The sequence below is a fragment of the Homalodisca vitripennis genome, chromosome 4 (assembly GCF_021130785.1).
Source record: "Homalodisca vitripennis isolate AUS2020 chromosome 4, UT_GWSS_2.1, whole genome shotgun sequence".
NCBI lineage: Eukaryota > Metazoa > Arthropoda > Insecta > Hemiptera > Cicadellidae > Homalodisca > Homalodisca vitripennis.
This window is the reverse complement of record NC_060210.1, coordinates 133,304,695-133,332,453: the sequence shown is the minus strand read 5'-3', so window position 1 is coordinate 133,332,453 and position 27,759 is coordinate 133,304,695. Positions and strand designations below refer to the sequence as shown.

The following is a 27,759-nucleotide window of genomic DNA, read 5'->3' as shown; positions in this document are numbered from 1 at the left end:
ACGAGCTGATGGACAAGAATTTGTCATAAAACTTCAAGCTGTCAGAGAACAGCCATTGCCACCCATAATAACTCCACAAGCTGAGGAACAAGACGTTGTCATAAAACTTCAAGCTGTCAGAGAACAGCCATCGCCACCTAATAGATAGGACAAATAATTACAGTGATCCGAGATTGATGCAGGCAAGGTCACTTCCTATTTCAATTTATATTATTCCTTACAAGTTAAGCTGGATAAATATTTAATACAAATAGAACTGTTCATTATATTGAACTGGAAGTATACAATAAAATACTGAACTAAACCTAATCATAATATAATCAATTGTAAGTAAAACTAGAATAATTTAAATCATTGTATAGTTTGCAGTCCAGACTTTTTCCGAATTAATATACCTAGAGAATTCATAAAACTTCATAATTTGTTATTCTTCCATTTTTGTTTCACAATCGATTTTAATGTCTAATACTGATGATTTCTAGTACTAACTGATACCAAATCAATCATTTACCTTGCAAGGAACACAAACTTGTCCACATTTTCTAACACACTTAGAATGTTTGCATCTATGTTTGCAGGGTTGGTCACAAGGTGGACAAACTTCTCTGCAAGGCACAGGGCAACTAGAAAAGAAGCAGTAATCAGTAACACAACACACAGTTGATTTCTATGTTAATTATTATATCTGAAACATTTATTATAAAATCAAATACATTCAAATCCAATTAGTAGTGTAATAAAGATAATATCAGTGGAGAGTTGCAAGTCTTCTATAATTGTATTTATTTAACTCTGCATCTGGCCGAGTGACCGAGAATGGTTAAGGAGATATCACAGGGATCTGCCTAGTGACTACTTATTGGTTGCACCTGAGAATAAATCTTTACCCTATAAAACTTACGTCTAGTCCAAAAACCTTTTATACTACGGTGAAGTTGAGATTCTAGCATTCATTTATCACATTCTGATATTTATGATTGGGCAAACTTGAGAAAAATGTAACATATATTTTAGAGAAATATAAAATAATTGTGCCTGCCCAAATTGTGAGTGCCAGAGAACAATTTTAAACATTAGTAAAGAAACTATAATTATTGTAAATAATTGCAGTTGGTAACAAAGTCTTGACCCCTGATCTTTCACTTAATGTGTTATTTGATTCTTTCATTAAATAATTAATAAATACTTGAATTGCTGAGCATTGAATTTTAAGTGGAAATCTAGCGATTGTAAACATTTAGGTTAGTGCCAATATTAAACTGTGAAATTTATCAATTTGATTCTAACACCAATATAAAACATATACTCCAAAGAATCAAGCATTACTAAAGACATGATATTATTCTTTCTCTATGGTAGACCTAGTGAAACTTGGAATGGAATTTATGAGAAATTACAGATGATGTACTACGACACTATTTGTTAATGTTCTAGGTTTGAATTTCTTCTCAGTAAACTAACTAGATATAATTTAATTTACAATACAATCAAAATTTCATCAGCTTCATTTGTAGTGATTACCTTGGTAATTGTTGTGGCAGTTAACAAAAATAATATTTGAAATACTGTGAAAACTGAAAGTGCTATGTTGAGTTGTTAACTTTACAAGAAGTTTATTTTTCAGTATTCTAGAAATAAACTTTGTTTTGTTATCTTTTTTTCTTTTTATGTAGTAATTAGTTCACATTAAAATAGCATGCATGCACTCATGTACCCACATACAAACACACACGCGCAAACGCTAAAACACACACACACACACACACACACACACACCAAAGGTTTCTATGAAGCACCTGTTTTTAATTGTTGACATTTTCTAATAAAAATCATCTATACATGCCTTCTAATATATATATATATATATATATATATATATATTGTAATTTGATTTTCTGTAAGTGTATTTTTCCTATGAAATTGGAATATACATATACACATTTTCTTTTTTTTACTGAATACTATAATAAAACAACAATTCACATATTCCAATTTCATAGGAAAAATACACTTACAGAAAATCAAATTACAACATTTATATTGTACTTTAGTTATACAATTTATCAGCTTTCAATTGACGTAACAGACATGGTGAACTATAAATAATACATTATTATAAAATCCCTTTTAAAATTATATTTTTACTAATAAAACTGCTGCAAAATCTTATTGGTTATTTAATTTATGACAAAAAGTTTCCTGTGCTAACACACATTAAACTTGTCTTCACCTAGCATATGTTTTTTCAAAAATTATCTTAAACCTACAGTAAAGTAATTATGGTAAAAATCTATTTAATTTTTATATATTATTATTCTACATTTCTTGTGCTTAAAAACAATACAAACTTAAACTTAACATATTTATGTAACATATATATTTGTTATGAATTTTTGAAAAAAGACTGTAAATGCTTCAAAATGGGCTTGGTAGTATAAAGCTTTTCAACTTGCAGATCCAGAATTAATACTAATAACATACTCTTTCAATTAAGAACAATCTTAAAACAACTCTAATTCCAGATACTATGTCTGATTTGGAAACCAATGAAAAGAGATTATAAATTAATTCTAAAATTTTAAACCTACTTAAAAAACAAATTGTTTTTACAATTCTTTAACACAATATCATGCTGACATGAAATAAACTGCTATACCTGTGGCCACAGATGAGGACATTACCACAGGGTTGATCACATACTTTATGGATGCGACCCTGCATACATTCGCTGCAACTGCCACTGCAGGGATGTTTACAAGTCAGAATCTTTCCACAAGGCTCCACACAGAACTGCATCAGTTCCTCTTCGGACACTGCACAACACAGTCACAAACATTACCAAATCACCTATAAAACATTGCAATATTCTACTTTGTTGATGTGACCTTGCAACTGCCACAGTGACAGCATGGTGAACAGGGATGCTGTCGCTTGGCAGTCGCACTCTAAGATCATGGGTGCGTAAATCTCGAGTCGTATTACTCATTTTGAGGCCAACCACATGTACGTACATTGCCTTTTTCTTTTTTTTACAATTAGTAGGTTGATAAAATCATATCAATGTAAATTAATACCAATAAAATATCTCCCTACAAAGCATAGTCTCGGAAATATTCCTTCAAACAATACACCAAAATATAATCAACCTAATCAAGAAGTAAGATAGCATGGGAGAATGGTTATGTTATGTGGACGATAAACTCTATATTTCATAAAATGCCGATAGAAACTACGATGATTTCTTATAACAAATAAACCTCATCAAAAATAAAGTTACATGATCAGAAGATGACATAAACAATAACAGCCTTAATTTTATTGACCTAAAAATAACACACGATACATCACAATCTAAATTGACACAAACTATTTCGTAAACCAATGCAAACAAGCAGCACGATACAGAAAACTCATGCCATCCTTATCAACACACAATGGCTTATAACTTCTTCAAATACAAAATGCTACGATTACTCCTTACTAAAGAAGAAATTTACGGAGAACAACAAATCATGATACAAATAGTAACAGAAGACGGATACAAAGAAAAATAACCATGTAAAATTAGAACTAAAAATATAAAATAAATTGAAACAAACAACTAAAAAAACTGATCAAAACAACTCCAAAAGTAAACATATATGGGCAAAATTTAGTTATATTGCAAATACGACATATCAAATGTTGTGACATATCAAAAATTGTTTAATGATAAAAATGGCTTACTAACCAACAGAAATGATTTTAACAAAAATCAATACAATTTACCAATTTACACATTAAAAAAATGATCACCAGTTTCCACCAATTAATAACATCCAACTAATAAAATCCATAAACAAAGCCCTTAGAACTTACAACTGGGAAAATCGGAATATTTATAAATACAAACAGAACAACCTCTTAATAGAAGATCAAAAACAGATAAACACAAAACAATACAACATTTTTAATATAGTAAAATTAAAAAATCATATTTCCCTAGTCAATACCAAAAGAAAAAGAAAGGATAAGTATTCATTCAAACAATGAACTCCACCTTCCCCCACATCAAAAGAAAAAGCGGCCTATACCGGAGGTTCAGCTGACAGCAGCAAAATACCGCAGTGCTCAGCACTTGGTGATTCGAGAATGACTGAACTACCAACAGTTGAAAGGGCGTTTGACGAAATAAGGTAATAATGTTCATATGTTCAGTACCGTAGTAAAAATGATTTAATTAGAGCAGTAAATGAAACCATTTGTATCTTCAAGTATATAAAAACAGGTATGTGTGTGTATTTATATACATATACATATATATATATATATATATATATATATATATATATAAGTAGATATATATAAGCCGGTTCTGGACCACTTTTAGAGACGAATGGAAATTCCATGTAAAGTCCGGTCCAATGCACCATAAAGGAAGCTGAGAAATAACACAGCAAATCTCAATGAGAAATTAACCGAATCTACATCCATTCGTCTCCAAAAGCAATCCAGAACCGGCTAATATATATCTACTCTAGTGAACCATAAATGAATCTGAGGAATCACAAATGAAAAATAACCAAATCTATAGCTGTTTGCTTCTACTTTCTTAAGCTGTTTTAATGTCTATTACTAATGTTGTTAAATCTCCTTAGAATCAATGTAAAATCTTCGAAATCTTATTCTTTATTCTACAAAGTTAATTGTAACACATTCTTTTGTCTTTTATTGTCTTTTTCCCAGTAACAATCAAGTGTAATTTATTATTTTTATTCAATTCTTTAATCGTTTTTCATCCAAAACAGTCAAAAATCTATTTAGCAAATGTACTTTGAAATCTTCCAATTCTGCTATGATTGTAAGCCCGAATTTATCTTTCATTTTCTCCAATGTCACAATTTTGTATTTCTAATTTTCTTCTAAATCAATTAATTTCTTATATTCTTTAAATCTTAGTTTGTCAACTTCATTTAATTCGTTTAGTAGCTCTATTTATAAAGGAAAAATTTGTATTAATGATTTTCTCAATTCCAGTTTTATAGTGAATTTTGCGAAATTTTAGCTTAAAAGTTGCTAATTTAAATGAAATTTCTCGAAAATTCACTATAAAACTGGAATTTAGAAAATCACTAATAACAATTTTTTCCTTTATAAATAGAAAAATGGAGCAAAGTAAAATAACATGTCAATGATGAAATATTTTCTGGATTCGACTATCCTATGTCTTTAAAAGATATACAGTTATTTGAAAAACGAAGTTACAATTCCAAGTATAAGTATCCTAAAATGTCTATCAATGTCTACAGTTTTGATAAAAATATTAAGGTTGTTCCGTTACAAATTTCTGAAAAATATGATGCTGAGTTAAACATTGACTTATTGTATTTTAAACAAGATGATAAATCCCATTATGCTTTGATAACAGATTTAAGTAGATTAGCGAGTTCTCAATTATCAAAAAATGCTCACAAGATGCTCTTGTGTCGAAGATGTTTAAGCCATTTCTACAAATCTGGAGATTTAACAGATCATTTGGAAATTTGTAAAAATCACAAAGTTTGTAAACCAATTATGCCATTTCCTGGTCAAACAACATCATTTACTAATTATCAAAAGAAGTTTAATCATCTGTATGTTATTTATATGGATTTTGAGAGTATATTAGAGAAAATTCCAATATGCAAGAACAATCCACAAAGATCGAACACAACCAAGATTCAGAAACACATTCCTTATGGATTTACTCTATATTTAGTGTTGAATGTGACCAATTGCATGTACAAACCGATATGTTATTGAGCCAAAAATGAAGATTTGCCAAATGTTCCAAAACAATTGTTTGAAGAGCTCAATAAATTATCATACATAGCGAAAAAATATAATTCAAAGAACATGAAACCTATGAAGTTGACAGAAGAACAAGAAATTTTTTATCAAAATTCTAACATATGTCATATTTGTGAAACAGAAGGTTTTGATGGTGAAAAAAAGATTAAAAGTAAGAGATCACTGTCATTTAACTGGAAAATTTAGAGGAGTAGCTCATTCAACTTGCAATTTAAATTTGAAATTTCCTCAAAATATTCCAGTTTTCTGCCACAATATGTCAAATTACGATACTCATTTATACAAAAAAGAGATGGCTAAACAATATGGAAATGTTGATTTGATTGCAAACACAGATGAAAAATATATAAATTATTCAGTAAATTCTGGATATGGCTAAGAATTTGACAATGATAAGCCTAGAAAGTTTGTTAAGTTTTTTTTTGTAGACACATTTAGATTTATGGCATCGTCTATTGAAAAATTAGCTAAGAATTTAAAGAAAGAAGACTTCAAGCATACAAATCATTTTTTACAGGATGGAAGAATATTGAATGAAATTATAGAAAGACAGCCAAATGATGAAGACAAGATTTTTAAAAGATTGTCTGGAAAAGGCATATTTCCTTACGAATTTATCAATAGTATTGAAAAACTTGATTACACAGAAGAGCTGAAAATTGAAGATTTCTATTCGCTTTTGACAGATGAGAGCATATCTGAGAAGGATTTTCAACACTACTTAATGGTCTGGAACAAATTAAAACAAAAAATCTAGGAAATTACTCTAATTTGTACAATATCCAAGATGTTTTATTGCTTGCTGATATATTTGAAAATTTCAGAAATATTTGCTTAAATTGCTATAAACTTGATCCAGCACATTATCTAACAGCTCCAAGCCTTGCTTGGGACGCAATGTTAAAATTAACGAAAATAGAATTACAATTGATTAGTGATTATAATATGTATTTGATGATTGAAAAAGGCATTCGTGGAGGCATTTCTCAATGTATTAAACGATACGTGAAAGCAAATAACAAATATTTGAAAGGATTTGATAAGACAAATCCTGAAAACTATCTGTTGTACGTCGATGCCAATAATCTTTATGGTTATGGTCTTATGCAAAATTTACCATATGGTGATATTAAGTGGATGGATCCGAAAACATACACAACTGCAGAATGGAAAGAAACAATTTTAGAACTTACTGGTGAAGAAGATTATGGCTATATTCTCGAAGTTGATCTAGGATATCCAATGAATTTACATGAACATCACAAGGATTTGCCTCTTGCTCCAGAACATTCTAACAAGAAACTTTGCACAACTTTACTGGATAAAACTGAATACGTTGTTCATTCAAGAAATTTGAAATTCTATCTGGAACAAGGTATGATTTTGAAACATGTGAATACAGTTATAGCATTCGATCAGAAGCCTTTTATGAAAGAATACATTGATTTTAATATGAACATGAGAACCAAGGCTACAAGTGACTTTGAGAAGGATTTTTACAAGTTAATGAACAACTCAGTTTTTGGAAAATCTATGGAAAATGTGCGAAATAGATGCGATATCAAACTTGGAAATGAAGAATTTTCTATGAAACAAGCTAAGAAAACTAATTTCAAATGCTTTAATATCTTTGGTGACAACTGTATAGCGAGTCATATGTACAAACAGAAAGTAAAATTTAACAAACCGATCTACATAGGATTTTCAGTTCTTGACCTATCAAAATTGCTAATGTACGAGTTTTATTACGACAAATTAAAGAAGTTTGATCCAGATTTGAATCTGTGTTACACGGATACAGACAGTTATTTCCTAGAATTGAAACGAGATCCTTATAAAATTATTAAAGAAAATATTGATGACTTTGATACGAGCGATTATCCAAAAGTTCACGAATGTTTCACTAGCAAAAACAAGAAAGTCATAGGAAAATTCAAAGATGAGCTAAATGGTGAAATATTAGAAGAATTTTGTGGATTAAGATCGAAAATGTACTCGTACAAATATCTAGACAAAAATCCAGTAAGATGCAAAGGAATTAAGAGAAGCGTTGTAAATAAAACAATAAATATTGATAATTTAAAGAGATGTTTGTTCGAAGATAAAGAAGAATTCCGTGAGATGAGTTGCATTAGAAGTTATAAACATGAATTATACACCATTACTATAAACAAGTTAGCACTGAACGCTAAAGATGATAAGAGAATTGTCCTAGAAAATAAGATCGATACAGTACCGTATGGCTATAAAAATGAAGATGAATTAAATAAACTTGGAAACTTTGATATATATAAATGGAAGATGATTTGATTCACTGTCACAAATGTAAGAAAAAACAAAAAATATAGATTCTAAGATTGTTCAAACTCAAAATGGGTTGTATAGAATTGCAGCAAAATGTTCAAAATGTAAGACAAATAAGAGTAAATTTATAAAGAATCCTTATGAAAAACAAGTGAAGAAAGAATTGAAGAACAAAGAGGAAATAGAGATTGAAGGTAGAGAAATTCATGCACCTGTACGAAAGAAATTTAAAAAGAGAAAAATTATAACATTAGGAATTGATGATTTATGAGCAGCAGATTTAGTTGTAATGTCTAATTATTCAGATCAAAATGATGGATTTAAGTATATGTTAAATGTTATTGATACCGTCTCAAAATATGCTTGGTCAAGAGCGATTAAAATAAAAAACAACAAGGATGTTTCAAAAGCTTTCGAAGATATAGTAAAAGATGCAATAAAGATCAATCATAAACCTCCAAATCTACTTCATAGAGATAAGGATTTAGAGTTTAAAAATAAAGAATTTAGCGATGTTTTGAGGAAATATAACATTAAGATTTATCACATTGAAAACGAAGAGAAATCAAGTATTGTAGAGAGATATAACAGAACTCAAAATGATAGAATGTAAGTTATTGTTGATGTTAATAAAAACTTTAAATGGATTGATATTCTTCAAAAAATAGTCACAAATTATAATAATACTGTTCATGGCACGATTAAAATGAAGCCTAAAGATGTAGATAAAGATGCAGAAAAGGAGTTATTAGAGACAGTTTTCATGTATATTCCACCAGAAATTCATACGAAAACTAAATTTAAAGCCAATGATCATGTAAGAATTGAAGGGTTAAGTGGAAGAAAGGGGTAAGTCACATTTTGCCACTTTTGAGAAAAATGGTTTTTAAGTTATAACTTTTGTATTTTTTTATTTAATTCAGCTCTGAAAACGGCATTGGGAGGGAAAGATACATACATTTTTTGTGGCAACTCCTGGTAAAAATTCAAATACTCCTTCCTACTAAATTTTCAACTTTTCTATCACTTACCCCCTTTTTCCACTTAAAAAGGGGGTACTTGGGAATGGAAGAAGGGGTTAAGTACTGTAAAATAATACTAAGATATATTATGTAAAAGACAGAACTTTATTTGAAATGTTACCTTATGGAATACCTTTAGATGAGATTGTTGCACAACAACAAACTCTTAACGGTGTAAATACTCTTATGAAAAGGTAACTTATCAGTCTTTTCGTGTTGGTAATAAAACTGTAATTAAAATCTAGTTTTAAAATACAAAAAGGCTCAATATCATTACTATTTAAAATGGAGAACACCCTTATCTCAATGATAAACTTTAAACTGTAACTAATAGGCTACAGTAGAACCCCTCATATCCGGCCACCACGGGACCGAGCCCCTGGCCGGATAACGATTCGGCCGGATAAACCAACCTACAGTACACAGCACTTGACGAAACAAAACAATTGTACTGTACTGTACTAACCGCACTGGAAATAATCAACGAACTGTTTACAGGTTAAACCTATTAGCTCAACTGAGGACAACACAGGAAAATGTAAACAAATAGATACACCAAAATAACGCAAGAGTCGTGGGAGACTAGTGCGTGCAACTGCACGTCTGCAAGCCGTGGTAAATAAATTTCGATATTGGCTTCCGGGAAGTGGCCGGATAAACCGAGGTGCGGTAAAACCGAGGCCGGATATGAGGGGTTCTACTGTACTCTTATCAAAAGGTAATATCTAAGTCTTTCTTTAACTTACGGTAACTGAAATAACTAAAACCTAGTCTCATTCAAAAAGGCACAATACTATTATTGTTTAATGCTTGAATGAAGTTAAAAAGAGAACAGTGTATTTTAAGTCGTCTTTCCTCAGCGATAAATATTACACAGTAAAAAATACTGTTGTTAAATACAACATCTAAGTATTTATGCCTTCTCTTGTAAGCTATTTTAAAAACAATAACTAAAGTCTACTTATAAAAAATTACAATCTTATTATTATTTTAAAGCCTTGAAATAGGTTAATAGATATTAGTCTATTTTATTAATTAATCAGTTTTTCTCATTGGTTCAATGTAAAACTCTTTGTCACTTTTCTTTACTCTGTTTCTTTCACTGGTCACTCTTTGTTTATCTGCCCCTCCTCATTTTCTTCTGATTCTTTCTCCCAGTACCTGTTTTCTTGTTCTTCGATTACTCTCTGATAAAACCACTTATATTCTCCTTTAACATATTTAAGTTGTGTTTTCAAATTGTTGAGTTTCTCTTTGGTTACAGTCCCATACCGTTTTTCCTTACTTTCAATGTAAACAATCTTAAAAACATTTTCAGACAATGTTCGATGATCATTCCCCTTCTTATTATTAGCTTTTGTGCCTTTTCTTTCCTGCTTTATCAGGGACACCTTTTTTAATGCTGTGTTTTCATCATAGGTCTCTTTGTATAAGTAACAACCGAATTCGTCAACCCTTATCCACTTTATTCCGTCACGGAATCTGACATTCTCTTCCAGAAGATCCTTTTTACTTTGTTTTAGGCCCAGTTTATCAGAAAATCCTTCAAAATCTCTAAAATGAGATGACATGTCTACAACAAAGTTTTTTTTGGCCACCATGTACTGATAAAGTAGGATCAGTAAGAAGTTTTTATTTTGTCCTGTGGAAGAATCCGACCGTATAATTAAGTGGTCACAATATATTAAGGTTGTATCTAGTTCGAATAAGGTGAGCAAGGAGCCACTTCATTACTGCCCCGATTCGCAACATCTTCTGTCCAAGTGCAAAAGTCAGTTTTTTCTGTCTCTTTAGTAATAATATGTACTCCTGACATTTCAGCTAAAATACTTCACTGCTTTACAAAAATTGGTGTTTACATTCACATCTAACCTCAACCACAGATGATGACAAACCAACAATAATCATCTGTTCTTAGTGGATAAAGGAGGCAAGTACATATATAGTACTGGATAAAAGGGGTAAGTGCGCATAAAGTAATGGAAAAAAGGGGCAAGTGCGCAAAGAGTAAGTGGATGAAGGGGGTAAGTGCAATTTTAAGTGGAAAAAGGGGGCATGTGAAGCACTTACCTCCTTCATCCACAAACTTTGAGTTCAGTTTCTGCACTTACCCCCTAAATTCAAAATAATATCTCAGCTGTTACTGCAGTTAGGACAATGGGACCCAGTGTACCAAATACAGGATCACTTACTCCCTTCATACATCTAACTCAATTTCGAAAAAAATGTTACTTACCCCCTTCTACCACTCAACCCTTCAATTGTTAGTAAAAAACAAAAATTTTCGAACAAATATAAGAACAATTGATCAAGAGAAATTTTTGTGATTTATCAAATTAATAACACAGATCCTGTAACTTATAGTATAAAAGATTTAAATAATGAAGAAACAACTGGAAGTTTTTACGAATATGAATTGAGAAAGTCAAAGCTATAAAAATTTTTTTCTATATAAATGGAGTCTCAAAAGAAATGTAAAATATATCAAGAATTTAGAGTTTATGAAGAATTTTCTAAAAATAAGAATACCAAAGATGAATTATACTATTATTGTAAGGATTGTAATAAAAAATATAGAAAAGAATTATATGATAAAATTAAAAAATTATCCTTGGAAGAAAAAGAATGCACACAGTGTAAAATAATAAAGAATATTTCTGAATTTAAGAATTGGCATTATAGTAAAGATAATAAAACAAGCATATTGTAAAGAATGTATTAGAGAAATCTTTGCTAGACCACTTCATTGCGTATGCGGAAGAGAAATTCAACAATTCTATAATCTTAAAAGACATTTACAAACAAAATATCATAATTTTTAGTTTTTAGTTAAATGTTACTAAAATTTATTAACATTTTCATCGTGCAATTTAGATATGTTATATGTGTCGAGATTCAGTCATATTTGTGGTAAAATGATTTTCGTTGTATAAAATATTTAAATATTCTTTCATTTGATTATAAGATTTATACTATTTGGATCACCATGTCTTAACAAAATTTCCATTTCTGGGTAAAATTTCCATTTCCAATTTCAAGTTCTTTCGATCTTTTTGGTATTTCTCTTTTTTGAGCTCTGATAACGTAATAAGGATATTCCCACACGTGATTCTTCTTAATTAACACAAAAACATGGTGTTTTTTCTTATCAAAATCCTTACAAACAAGGTCTGGTTTCATTATGTCAATTTTTACACTTTGTTTTGCGATTATTTCCGTTTTTATTTCATCTTTAATTTGCAAGTGATTTACTTCGTCCTCTAAATATTTAATCTTGTTTTCAAGTTTGTACTCACCAAATTTTCTAATAGAGGGTTAAACTTCTAAAACCCAGTCTTGAAATAAATCTGCTTTCTTCATTTTAGATTTTAATATTAAAGAATATATTCCCGGTTCATTAATGAAAATAGTGTTTTCTTGAAAGTTTGAAGGTAGTAACGATTCGTTACCCCCTTTTTTTGTAAATGTTTTTCTATACTTTTCTTTAACATGCTCAATAATAGCTTTATTCGTATTTTTAAATTCTAATATTTCTGCTACATCTTTTGCTTTGAACAAAAATTCATTATTATCATCGACAATTGTAAAGATATGTTTGTTTTCAAATCTAAGTTGATTATTGAGTAGGTCTACAACTGACTCCATTTAAATAGAAAAAATTTAGCTAGTAATTTTTATTTCAGTATAAAGACCAGATTCATTGATAAAAACAGTATCTTTTCTAATAAATTTTTGGGGGCACTCGAGTGACCCCAAAGGTTTTAAGTCGAAATATCATTATCAACTCATTTTTATTCCTTTTTCAATCTTAAATATATTGTTGTTTAACTCTCATTATTCAATAAATTTCCTTCAGAGTCTTGTATAGTCAGAACAATTTTTTGAATTCTTTTAATATTTTTTCTAATTGGAATATAATCGGATAAAATGTGTACAATATTTCCGATTCTTTGTGTAGATGTTCGGAATGATTTTTGAAACTAGGTTCAACGAGATTCCAATGTACTTCAATTACATCGAACGGTCTAAATTTTGAACAAACCCTAATAAATCTACTACAATTGCTGAAAACATTATTCTTACTGGTGATTTTATTTGAATTTTGATAAAGAAATATTTTTTTTTGCATTTCAAACTTGTTTTTGTCAAAGTTTAAAGATTTATCTTATTGTTTGAATGTTTTCGGATAATTTTAAAGGAATTTTTTATTTAATCGAAGGTATAATATCCTTTGTTTAAACCATAATATTTTGTTATGTTCTTTTCACTAAATTCTATACAATAAGGAGAACTTTCACTAATATTTATCACAAAATTATAGAATAAAAACCACTTAAACCAATAAAATAATTTGATTCTTCCTCTAAATGAATAGGATGTTCTAAGTGTAAAACTAATTTAGAGCCTTCTGAAGTCAACTTGAATAGTTTCATTTTTGCTATTTAAATGGACAAATTTTTAAAGCACAAAGATCAGATAAAACTACAAACGTTTGAAGAAATCAAGAAAGATCAACCTATTAGATTGTTGATTGTTGGTTCAAGTGGATGTGGAAAGACAACTTTATTATTGAATTTTATCTACAATAGGTTGATTCCTTATTCAAATTTGTATGTTTTTAGTAAATCTTTGGAACAAGCAAAAAAATATCACATTTTTATAATGCTTCTGAGGATATAGTTCCGTTAAGTGAATGTAAACCCAATTCTTTAATCGTTTTTGATGATTGTATTTTAGAAAATCAGGATGTTATTGAAGAATATTTCGTAATGTCTCGTCACAAAAACATATCTTGTATCTATCTTTCTCAATGCTTTTCAAAGGTTGATAAACAGGTTATTAGAAATAGTTTGAATATGTTGTGTGTTTTTAAGCAAGATGATCACTATTCGAGAAAGATTTACAACAATTATGTGGGATCTGATATGAGTTTTAACCACTTTAATGAGTTATGTAATAAAATTTGGAAAAAAGACTATGGATTTTTAACAATTAATCTAACTTTGAAGCCTAAAAATGGTAAATATTTGAATACATTTTCTAATATAAATTATGGTCTGTGGTCTGATAAATTTAATCAATAAAATATTTGTTATAATTATTTTTACATTATCTTTAATTTTTATTTACATTATGAAAATAACTGAAAAAACGGTAAATCTGTTCACGTTTTCACATTCCATGTTCATGTTTTCACGTTCCACGTTCATGTTTTCACGTTCCACATTCATGTTTTTACGTTCCACGTTCACGGTTTTACGGTCCACGTTCACGTTTTCACATTCCAAGTTCACATTTCAAAATTTTTCTAATTAAATGGCAAACGTAACTTCTGAAGAAGCGAAAAAACTTGATCAAATCGAAAAGAAATTAATCAAAGAACTTAAAGAACAGATTAGAAATTAATGAAAAAGAACAAGAATTCCTTCAAAAAAATTAATCAAACTGTAACTTCTGCAATTAAAAATGTTGAAGCTAAAATTGAAAATGTTTTAAATCAAAATAAAAATATGATGGATTTAGTTCCAGTTGTACAACAATTTGCCGATATTTCAATTCCCGAATCTGAAGAGATTGAATTGCCAAAACTACCATCTTCTACACCATTTAGACCCCGAATCATTGAAGATTCTACAATAGTTGAACCAATAAGTCCTGGGACAACGGATATAATAATTGGTGAAATTGGTAAAAAATTTCTTCCTAGAGCAAAAGATGATAAATTTGGTTTGTATTGGGATAGAAAAAAGAAAAGTTTTATGATTGGAAATTTACCCGTGAATTTTGAACATAATGATATAATTATTAATGAAAAAACGTATGAAGGTACTCAAGGATTGTGGAGATTATTAACAGACAATGATGTTCCAAAAGACGATTTATATTCTGAAGAAGATTTGAAAAAGTATACTGAAATTTTATGGAAATCTGATTTAATTTACAAAAATAATGATCCATCAACTAAAAAGCCTAAATCAAGTAGAGGTAAAAAATATATGAATTTAATTAATCCAATTTGGGAAAAACGAATCGAAGGATCTGATGTAAGAAAGTACAGTGATAATAAGATTGAATACAGATATATCGATGATTTAACAAAACTTGATGGAATTTATTAATTATATTTATGCTCAGGAAAAGACTGGAAACAACAAGTTTTTGAATGAAAAGAAGGCGATTAAAGATTTTATTTCGAACAAACTTGATGAATTGATTGAAAAACCTGATGGAATTAAATATTTAAAACGAATTTTGCCTCAAATAAGTTCTCCAATTATAGGTAGTGGACTTTTGAATGATTTTATCAACAATAATTTACCTTTTGAATTACACGTACCAGGCTATCAATATCTGGGACCTGGGACAAAGCTTGAACAAAGACTAAAAAGAGGAGATCCTGGTGTGAATAAATTAGATAAAGCTGCAATGGAACACGACATGTTTTATTGAAAACATAGAGACACAAATTCCGGACATATTGCAGATAAAATTTTACAAGATAAGGCAATGGATAGATTTTTATCAAAAGATGCTAGTTTAGGTGAAAGATTTATTGCTCTTCCAACAGCTGGAGCAATGTTTTTAAAAAGACTAGGAATGGGAATCGAAGAGAAGTTGAAATTTTAGCTATATAAATGGAGGTGAATGTGAATTTCAGTAAAACTCAGAATGAGAAAATAAAATCCGCTTTTAAGAAGAAAGTACCTGTTAGTGTTCAATTTAAAATAGATCAACTAAAAAATGCTGAATATAAGATATTTTTAACAAATAGACAATACAATAAAGGAACCAGAATAGAATTTTCTTATAACCAGTTGAAAGAGCTTAAAAATGTGGACTTTTGAAAGATTTATTAGATTTTGGAGAAAATATTCCAGTTGTTAAAAATATTGTTCCTTATGTTCGAAAGGCTGCTTCAATTGTTAAAAAAGACGTGATTCCTATTGTTCGAAACATTTTAAATTGGTTAGATAAAGAGTTGGAAGGTGTTACAGGATCTGGATTAGATGAAAAAACTTTGAATTACGTAAAATCAAACATTAAAAAAATTTAAAATCAAACCATTAACATTCGGGGAATTGGAAGAAATCTGCAAAAACATTAAACATTTTAGAGGAATTTTCATGAGAGATACATTACCTGAAAAAGTTAAGAAATTTGAATGTGGAATTGTGAATTTAGACTCGATTATGGGAAGTGGAACGCATTGGATTTGCTATTATAAAAATGATAAGATTGCATATTATTTTGATTCGTATGGAAGAATTGAGGACAAACCACAGAGAGAATTGATCCAATATTTGAAAAAATCAAACGTTTATTATAATGATTCTCAAATTCAAGACTATAAAGATCCCCCAATTTGTGGTCATTTATGTGTTTTTGTTTTGAATGAGTTGACTGATGGTAAAGGTTTTAAAGAAGTTGTTAACAAATTATTACTTAATAAATATGAATTCACAAAATATTTTTGATGTATTTGGAACACAAATTAAAACAGAAAGTATTCAAAATGTAGATGAAATTATTCGAAATAATGTCAAGTTTGAGAAATGAGTTTGATAACAAGTTAGAAAATTTATTGCAAAACCTTCCAGATTCAGATATGTTTGCTGTCAAGATTGAAGATTTTAAAGCAGAATATGATAACAAACTTGCAAATTTCATGAGTTCTAATGAAGTAGCTGATAAAATAAAAACATTGAAAAAAGAATTTGAAGATGGTGCAAAAAAAATATTTACCAATTTAATGTCTCATATCGAAAAAGCTGATAAAATTACTGAAGCGATCAAAGTTGAAAAGAATTATGTTAGTTTAGCTAATAAGAAAAGAATTGTCGGTGTTCGACCTAGTATTGACAAACATGATGTTGTTGTTAAAGAACAAATTTTAAAGCCTCTAAAATTATCAGAAAACATCGATATTGTTGAATTAAATGATCCGAACGTTAAAAATGCCTTAGATTTTAAAGGAAAAAGACTTAGCAGCGTTAGTAAGGGAATTTATCCGTTTGATGTTATCATAAAAGAGCAATTAGATGATCATATTAAAATGTTTGATGAACTGAACCAAAATTATGAGAATCATAAACAACATGTTAAAGATTTTACAACGGAAGTCTATGACAAGTTAGAAGCCAGAAATAGAAGATCAGTAGACGATGTTGGTGAAATTAATGAAAAATTTATAAAACTTGCGCTTGCTTTTAATAAATTTCAAAATAATGTTAGAGAAACAGTTGTAAAAGTTCAGGAAGATTTTCATACATATCAAGATAATGTTCGTGAAAAATTAAAAAGTAAAGGTGAATTACTTAAAATAATAGATGATAAACATTCTTTACAACTCGATAAAGTAAATAAACTAGAAGAAAACTTTAATAAATTTAAAGAAGATGTTAATAAATCTTTTGAAAACATTGATAATAGATTTAATGGATTAGATGGTTATGATGACTAAATTTCCTTATATAAATGGCACTCATATATTGTGTGAGATGTAAAGAAAAAACTGCAACAAATGATATAAAATATCATGCAAACATCAATGAAGTTAAGAGAATTTCTGGAAAATGTGCTGAATGTAAAACTAAAAAGAGCCAATTTATAAAAACTTGATTTGAAATTTTTTCCTAATAAATAGAGATGGCGGGACATTACAGTGTTTTCGATCTTTTTATAATGCAACACAAAAGAGATTTGAAAAAAGAACACTGGGATGATATTTCTCAAAAATATGAACTATCCGAAGATATGATGCGATTGTACATTAATAATTGTACCATCGCGGTGGCCAGTAGAGCTTCAAGGACAAATTATAATACTGCCTTCGAGTGCATAGGGTTCAAAACTTTTAAGAATTTGACTTCATGAAGATTTTGGACATTTTGATATAGCAAATAACATAAATTGATTAAAATTTAAAATCCTAATACAGTGAGATCTGCAGAAATTTCAGCTCTAGTTACTTGCATTAATTGTGAAAACTTTACAAACGAATACAGAAGATGACTATTTAATGAGTAAAATTAAAGTATCATACTTAGTTTTGTTTGACTGAAGACAACCACTAACACGTTAATCCATCTACTTTAATTTCTTGAAATCCGACTTTAATTAAAAAAATAAATTTCACTTCACGATTACTTACTAGCATGGACTCGAATAGCCTTATTGCAGGGTATGCTAGCAGTGGTGTGTCCACACAGAAGAGTGGTTATCTTAAATTTTTTGGGATGTTCACAGTCTTCTGCTGTGCAGATATCCTTGCAGCGCTTGGCACACTTGTGGCCACAATTCAGAATTACATTACAAGCACCATCACACAGCTGACGGGTGGGCTGCTGGCTACACGCAACCTTTACAGTGTGTCCACAACTGGGTACCCTCTTCTCTACCTGTAAACCATAATTAATCTAATTAAACATCCAATTGATTCAATAATGATGGTCAGGTTTGATATTCAAAATATTGATATTACACTGAAACCAGATCCATCTTCAGCTTCACCAAAAATGGACTTAGACATGAACCAATGTATATAAATTAAAAGTCTGCAGGTAATTGTAAAAACTAAAATGGAGACAAGACTGAAATAAGAGTAAATCTCCAGATTAAAAAAATAAAACAGGAAACGTGACATAAACAACAAGAACTGAACTGACTGAAGAAGTGTAATGGTGGGAACCCATGAAAAAAGGATACCAAGGAAAAAGAAGGAATCAACTCTCTCATATATGGTAAAAACACTTTATATCATCACCTTGTTACCAATAATAGTATACAGTACTAATTTCAAAACGTTTAATATTAATAAAACAATGTTTTGAAATTACATTAAACTATCTTTATAATTATAAAGCTTTTTTTACAGCCGTATTTTATTGGATATTAAATAGACAATAGACAAAATTACTTGAAATTTACAATCACTGTTATTAATACTTAAAAGGAAATCAATCTTAACATATTGGAGTGAGTCTAGGCTGGAGTCCCCTTCAATTGCCACTTCTTAATTCCACACCTGACACTCGAGTGTCACTATCACTCAAGCATGGGTTTTCCATCTGACAGCCGAGTGTTGTCTGCCTCATAATGTAACAGGACTTGTGATTAGTAACAAAAAATCTGTTACAGAAATACTAAATTTATTGGCAATTCTTTGATGACCGTTGTCTGGATGTTGCTAGATCACTCACAGCAACATAGATAGAGCATTAATCACATGAAACTATGGGAGATATTGAGATTAGATATGCTTTAAAATTAGATTCTGACTTTGAAGTGGCTTTATATTCTGGTGAAGTACCTGGATTCATTATTGATAGACAAGATTAAAGATATTTTTCATTACAGTGAATGACACCTTGAATTAAATGGTTTGATAGGTAATAATCTAGTCAATAATAAACATTTTTCATGATTTGTAGTAAATTATTTAGCTAAAAAATAGCAATTAGTGATTAGTTTGTTTTGAAGAAATGTTTGGTACTATTACAACTAGCTGTTGAATTGGCTTAATGGAACTAAAATGATCCAATTATAAAATAAAATATTTGACTTGTCTTCCAAGTTTTGTGTTAAAAGCTGGGTGAACAGCATTGTAAATTTGTATACATATTTAAGTAGTTAAAAATATACCAAAATTAAGATTATTTGTCATAAAAGTATTTTTATAGAGATAAACAACAAATATACACATGTAGGACTTTTATAAAATTAAATTTTGAAATGTAGACAATAGACAATAGACAATATTCTTTATTTGTTGTTTCTTTAAGTAATACAATTGCGTCAATAGTAGATAATAACAAAAACTTAGATTAATATTTCTTGCTTTACAAATATTGATGTGGTATTTATAGAAGATCGAAAAACTCCTTCAATGAATATACAGGTTGTTCCATCAGCCAGTCTCGAAAATGTCTTTTCAGTTCGTTCCCTTTCATGTTCTTGAGATTTGGTGGTAGTGCATTAATGATTTTGCATCCAACGTAAGAAGGTTTTTTCCTGAATTGCGATGTGTGGTGTACAGGGAGAATGTAGTCCGTTGCTCGTCTGGTGTGGTATGAGTGAGCATTTTCATTTCTAGGAAGGTCCATCTGGCTGGTGTAGATGACGACTGCATGTATGTATAGTGCTATGACAGTAAGAAGCTGCAGGGATTTGAAAGCTTCTCTGCAGCTTTCCCTAGGGATGAGGCTATAGAGTGCCCTTACAGCTTTTTTCTGGAGTATCAGGATTTTGTTGAGATTGGTTTCAGATGTTCCTCCCCATAAAATTAAGCCATATCTGAGGTGGGACTCCACTACAGCATAGTATGCTGTCTTTGCCATCTCCAAACCTCCTATCCACTTCATTCGCTTTATCACATAAGTGCCAGATGAAAGTTTTTTGGGTCAGATCGCGTATGTGATCTGTCCAGGAGAGGTCAGCATTAATTGTTAGGCCAAGCAGTTTTGCCTTTTTTTCAACTAAAATATTAGGTATTTTTGGAATCTGCTCTTGTCTTCTGCTATTGTTTTCTGCTGGGTGGTTTTGGATTGATTTTGATCGTTTTGAAGGCAGTATTGGAGTGATTTTTCTGTTGCTGATGAAATATCCAAAATTAGATTTTGTGCTGTGTTATTTGTAAACAAAAGAGTTGTGTCGTCTGCGTACATAATGGTTTCTACAGAATTGTCATTGATAAAACTTGGAAAATCGTTTGTAAAAAGTATGAACAAAAAGGGGCCTAAAACTGAGCCTTCAGGCACTCCTCTACTTACTGTGAGTTGTCTTGACCTATACACGCATTTACTCCCATTTAAATTTTGTTGAATCTCAACTATTTGCTTGCGTCCTTTCAGGTAGCTAGTCACCCAATCTTTCGCCAAGCCTTCAAAACCTAGGGCTGAAATCTTTTTCAAGATAAGATCATGATCTAGACAATCGAAAGCCTTACTGTAGTCTAATAGGACAGCTGATACGTGTTTGTGGTCTTCTAATTTATCTATGACGTATTCAATTAGATTAGTGACAGCTGTGGTGGTGGATCGTCCTTTGAGATAGCCATGTTGGTTCTTTGTTATTAGATTATATCTGTCCAGATGTTGTAACATTCTTGAGAGTGCTACCTTTTCTATTATTTTTGAGAAAGTTGGTATTAGTGAAATGGGACGGTAATTTTCGGGTTTAGTGATGGATCCTTTTTTGTGCTTTGGGTATATTTTTGATATTTTTAAGGGGGATGGAAACTGGCCTGAGGAAAACGATTGATTTATTATGGTAACCAGTGGTGGTACTAGTTGTTTGGCACAGTGTTTTACTAATTTTGAAGGAATTTCATCAATTCCACATGATAATTTAGTTTTCAGGGAAGCTATCACTCCCAAGACTTCTTTAACAGTTGTTGGTGTTAAAATTAGTGATTGACAATTTCTTTGTGGAAGCAAAATCGGATGAGTTATGGCTGTGTATTTCAGATGTTCTCTATTTTTGCCTAATGTGGAATCTGCTATTTGGGAAAAGTATTGGTTGAAATGTTCGGCTATTTCGGCGGGGTTGTCTATTATGTTTCCTTCTATCTCCATCTTCAGTGTTGAATTTTCTTTCTGTTGCTTATTTTGCTTTTCTGAGTGTATTTACATGTAGCAATATTACTAATAAAATATGTGTATTATATTTCTTATTTCTATATTTTTTAAAGAGTATAATGTTTCACATAGATATAACATTTGAAGACACTGTTTAAAGTATGTTAAGAAAACACCCAAAAATTGAAAAAATTTACCAGACCAGCTATTATTTCAGTCAATACAAGATCAAACTCAAATGTGTTAACACATAATAAAAGATCCATATTCATAAAAAATAAATCTATATTCATAAAAAAGATATCCACATTCATAAAAAAGAAAGTGAAAGTGAAGTTTTTATATGGAATCAATCTGCAGCATTTACCCTCCGACTGATAATAAGAAACTGCAAGAATGATACACTAGTTTTTGTCTTTGCACAGCATATCTTTCAGATATTTTATTTTAACATGTGGTAAATGCTAAGTAATAAGTGTTATATTTTATAAACCAGAAAAAATTTTAAAATAACAAAAATATGCACTTACTTGAGTACTGTTTTTTTTATTTGTACATAAATTCAAAAAATGTGTATTGTAATTTTTTTGTTTTAAGTTTCACTCCATGTAACATTCACATGACTTGAGGTAGTAAGATACTGTTAATGTACAAAATATGCACAGTTTTGTAGCTGACAAAAGGATTATAACATATATACACTTATTTACAACACAAACAAGTTTTTTGATAAAAATGTGAAGAATGTACTACTTTTATGGCAGTGCACATCCAAATTGGTGCTTGATGATTCTTTGGGCAAGAGGAATATCAGGTAATGATGAATTGTTGTTACTGTCATTATCGATTTGTTCACAACCCATCCAATTCCACCGGTTTGTATTCATCCAGACTGCCTGACAACAAATCTGACAATAAAATATTGCCATGCACTTCATTTGCCGATATGTCACTTCATCATCAGAACTAATATTTTCGTCATCCAATAGTTCACGTATATCATATAAACACGAAGGACCACCCATTTCACAACATAAAAATGAATTATAAACAATTAGCCTATATAATAACCTAACAACACTAGCAACAATGATCGTCAAGGCCGTGCAACACGTTACCATCTGCAAAGTCCGTCAGCTGTAAGCCGTACAGCATTTGGATCGATATCAGCTGACAACGAGTAATATTACACATATAAACTATATGAAATGGATTGGTATTTATGAGTAGAGGATTCAAGTGGTGCGAGTTATGCCTTTATAACTTCAAAGGTTTTTGCATAATAATAGCGGAAAGTTGACCGATGGCTGTGCTGTTTTTATCAGTTCACAAGCGGTATTGATAAGCATCTGTGCCGTCGGTCATCAGTTGGAGGATTAAAGGCAATCTTGCATAATGTTTCAGGAATCAAGAAAAGTACTTATTCTTGGTACGAATATCATGACCATGAGACAGTTTTTTATATTAATGCTAGTGATGAAACCAAATTTGAGTGCTATTTTAAAATTGAGAGCAAGTATGATGTAGTAAAAATAAATAAATAAAAACTGTTTTAAACCACACTGGCAGCGTTCCTTAGTTTTTGTAGTAATAGCTCCTTGAGTAGCAGATCTTAATTTTTTTTATACTTGAAGTTGAAGACACCTGAAATTATGTCCCCTTGCTGACAATATTGAAAACATTTATTTAATGTTTTAATTACAAAGTTATACCACCAAATTTATAGGATTTTATTAGTCGCTGTCATTAAGAAGATGAATATGATGTACCAATTGTATTGAATTGTAATTCTGGGGTAACTGCATTACCGGTGGAAGGAGTAGGCCCAGAAGAATGATAAGGACTGGACAGTACAAAAGAGGCTTCTATCAGCGAGGCGTGCATCGCAGATGGGAGTGTTTGATAACGAAATTGAGAGGTGGGGTGAGGTAGACGTGCCGTACCTCCCGTCTCAGTTGATCGGAAGTAGTAGTAACGAGTAAAGTCTTTAAAAGTGCTTAGAGTTATTCTTGCTAATCGTCATCGAACCTGCGGGTAAGTGAACTTTTTAACTGGAGTCCAGTCAATATTCATTCTTAGTTATTTTGAATAATTTTGGGGAAAGAAATATTGTAAAAATTAAATTTAATGGGAATTTAGGAACTTGTCCTTTTGATCTGTGCAATATAAAACTTGTTGGTGCAGTGAGCACCTGTATATAAAATTTTATGTAAAAATACTAAAAGAGTTTTGTGGTTGTTACAGATGCTTTCAGCAATTTTAATTCTCTAACACTGAAAAGAAGTAGTAATGTTTAAAGTAAAGTAAAGAAAATTAGTAACAAAATAAAATCGAATTTTGACGATAAATTAAAGTGAAGAATTGCCAGATCAGATTAGAGTGTGAAAGTTTTGAATTTTGAAAATTGAATAAAAGACAAGCTGTAAGAACTTTGTAAATTTTTTGAGTGACGAATATATAACAAGTTTGAACTTAAAAGTCATCAAGAAGTTGTTATTTTTATTTTTAATCCAGTAATTATTTTCAAGAAGAAGTTTTATTTTAGTTTGAACTTTATTTATTTCAGAAGATTTTCGTTTCCCTTTTTGAACCTTCACAAAAATTTAAATTTCAAAGCTAACCCCTCATGTTCCAGTAAAACGGTACAATGCAAAGAAAACTTCATAATTTGAAAGAATTAAAGGTATTTTATTTGAAAAATGTATGCTCAAACGGGGAAAATAAAGTATTGGTGTGGTCTTAAAGTGGATGAACAAAGTTAATGACTTCAAAACTCTGAAGAAGTAATATTAAATTTTAAGATAATATTAAGATTTAAATTATCTCTGCAAACAACTTACTCCTCAAAATTTGAAAGAGTTGAGAAAAACTAACATGATATGGACCTACAATAAATGCATGAATCAACAATAGACAAACTATGCCAGGTATCATATTCATGTCTTGTAAAATGTAAACATAATTTTGAAAAGTATAATTCTCTATATTATATTCTTAAATATGATTCAAGAAACTAAGATATATTGGATATAGTTAATGTTAGGTTAGAGAAAAACTAAAAAATTGTATTGTTACTTGGTTAATATATAAAGTATTTTATTCGTTTGTGAGTACTACTTGTCTTGCATCCCTAGTAATTTAAAACTTTAGCCCACTGTTACATGTTTATATTACATATATATTATTGTTTTATATTATTTATTTCCTGTATATATATATATATATATATATATATATATATAAATTATTGTTACAAGGTGTAGTTTATTTATTGAGTTTTGTTGTGTGTATTATCAATAAGAGGCTATGGACAGAATTTTATTTTCTTTACTATTTTTAAGATATGACACAATGTAATAGATATTGTATGTGTATGTCCTTGCATGTGTGTGTCTGTGTGTGTATTTTTAAGGATTTGACAATCTCAATTGCATTTATAAAACAATTCTAAACAACAATAAAGAATCCAGAATCTTTATTCTTGAATCAGTCTTACCCAGAAAAATCTTACCTAGTTGTTACTTTTTATCATCCACATGTGATTTGTGATCATTCTGACTTGATTCCAAAAAGCAAGTGACATTAAAATTCCACAATGCTGAAAGAATACACTTTAAACACACATGTTAGGTAACTCTTGCATGAAACTCTTTGCTTATATTACATAACTTAAGAGGTAAATAACGATAAACTTACCAAAGTCATACATGGTTGACATGGTTGCCAGCACTTCTTGTCCAAGCACTGGTGACCACAAGTTAAGGTTCGCTCACACTTCCGCTTACACTGGACTGTGAGCACGTCAGTACTGCAAAGCACCTTGGCAGGATGGCCACAAGGCAATTGTTTCTCTGTTTTGACTGGACATGGCAAGCACTCCTCCATGCATGCCATTTTGCACTTGTGATCCGCAGAACAGTCTTTGTTGAGACGAGCACATGGCTTTATACATGGATACTGGAACAATTAATACAATTATACCAAAAAAGATTTAGTCCTCCTTTACATCCCAATTTATATAATATATTTTGTTTCTCATTTATATTCATAAACTGGATACTTCTGAAAATGTATTTTGCCTCAATTTAGTTCTTCTGATACCGTCTGTATATGTTAAACATTTTCCTTCCAATAATGAATGCTATTAATTATTCTTTTAACAAAATATGTGATTCACACAATTTACCTGTTTAGAGTTTTGGAAAATTATTAAAATACAATATTTTTATAAAGAACATTCTAATTTCAACAAACAACACATGTGATTAATTTATTTGGTAGTCACAAGATACAATTAATATTGTATGTGTATGTGCTTGCATGTGTGTGTTTTTTTAAGGATTTGACAATCTCAATTGCATTTATAAAAAAATTTTTAAACAACAATAAAGTATCCAGAATCTTTATTCTTGAATCAGTCTTACCCAGAAAAATCTTATCCTTCATTTTTTAATGTTGTGAATTACCATATCACCATAATGACTTACAACGGTGTTTTTTCTATCACCGCTTCACAAATAAATACATTCTTTATTTTATTTTGATGAGCCCACAAATTTAAAAATATATTTCAAGATCTGTTTAAGATATATTCATAATTTGTCAGTTCATAGAGACAGACTGTCCCTAAACTTGCCAACCACAGACCTGAATCAACTGAGATCTAGCAAAGATTGTTGAACATCAATTAAATAAAAACTAAGTGCCATATCAAAGTAAAACAATCTCAAAACATGAAATTTGAGATGAGCGAAGCCTCTCCGACCAATTGGTTGGACCACATACCAACTACTTTTCTATGCTTGTATACTCATTATTAGCATCTGCATAGGAGACTCAAAAAGGACCAAAAGGTTGTTTTTTCTTTAAGTTTAAGGGGAATCATTTAGCTACCGAGTTATGAAGATATCAAGGAGTGACCAGCTGAAAGTCCTGGTGGTTTGTTTAAAGTATTTAAATAACTTATTATATTTGTTTACGTTTGCGAACAGTCATTTTATAGGCTGATGCTCTCTTAAGTCACAATTTAGTAATATATTGGGCTTAAATGAAATGGTATGAACAATGCAATGTCATTCTATCAGTTTATAGGATTTTTTTTTAATAAAAATTAAACAAACACTACCTAAAAAATATTAATTTATTGTGTTTTGATGCACATTTTATGGTCTTTTTAGGTTAAATCTTAGCTCGGTTTGGCACACAACTTCAGTGTTGAAGCATTTCAACAAGAAGCAAACTGAACAGCAGACGCAATCAGAAGTATAATGAGTTACAAATAGATCCGTACTACTTCAAGATCTACCCAATTTGTGCACTTGATAATTCACCTTATTTGCCAAATATCGTACCTTGGAACTTTTTTTATTCCCCAAATGCAAAAACCCTTGTGGGACTAGAACTAGATAATATATAAATAATTATAATAACAATAATTTCGTCAACTTTCACTTCGAGAAGTGGATAAAACAACGTGGCACAGATCAGTCAGACGAGTCCCAACATGTACTGTCTGTCAGGTTACATGTGAACAATTAGTAGGGTTATACATCATTAGTTAGGGCTATTGGATTGATTGACATATTTATTATACACCTCATAAATATAACAAATACAAATATTATTAACTTACTGTTTCAATAGATTCAATAAGATTTATTTATGCCGTTAAACAAACATTTATTGCAATAGGAACAAATCAACACACAGGTAAAACAATTACCTCAGATAATGGAGTTAGTTATGAAGTGAATTAGATTACAAAATCAAGAGTTCATAAATTCTTCTACAGAGTACAATCTTTTAAACATTTACAAACAATTTCAAAATTAACAAGGTTTAAGTTTTTAAAATAGTTCAGCAACTTATTAAATAGTTTTAACTGTTGGTAAGTGTGTTTTTTTTTAAGGTACATGTCAATCTCACATAAGTCATGACTAGATTTGACTTTGATCTGGAGTTATTACTATGTATTTTAGATTGCTGTTCAAATTCAGTAATATTACATCTTACTTGAACTAAATTACTAA

The 27,759-nt window shown here is 30.1% G+C and overlaps 1 protein-coding gene across 2 annotated transcripts in view; it reads right to left on the bottom strand.

Annotated features, from left to right (window-relative positions):
• LOC124360193 (NFX1-type zinc finger-containing protein 1-like) overlaps positions 1-27,759 on the bottom strand; it is a 108,036-nt gene that overhangs the window by 21,138 nt on the left and 59,139 nt on the right. For both annotated transcript variants that reach the window (XM_046813590.1, XM_046813589.1), the window contains 4 exons: positions 25,427-25,687; positions 18,307-18,553; positions 2,657-2,813; positions 512-623 (listed from right to left, as the gene is read on the bottom strand). In XM_046813590.1, the coding sequence (XP_046669546.1) occupies positions 512-623; positions 2,657-2,813; positions 18,307-18,553; positions 25,427-25,687 (777 nt within the window). The remainder of the gene's footprint in view (positions 1-511; positions 624-2,656; positions 2,814-18,306; positions 18,554-25,426; positions 25,688-27,759) is intronic.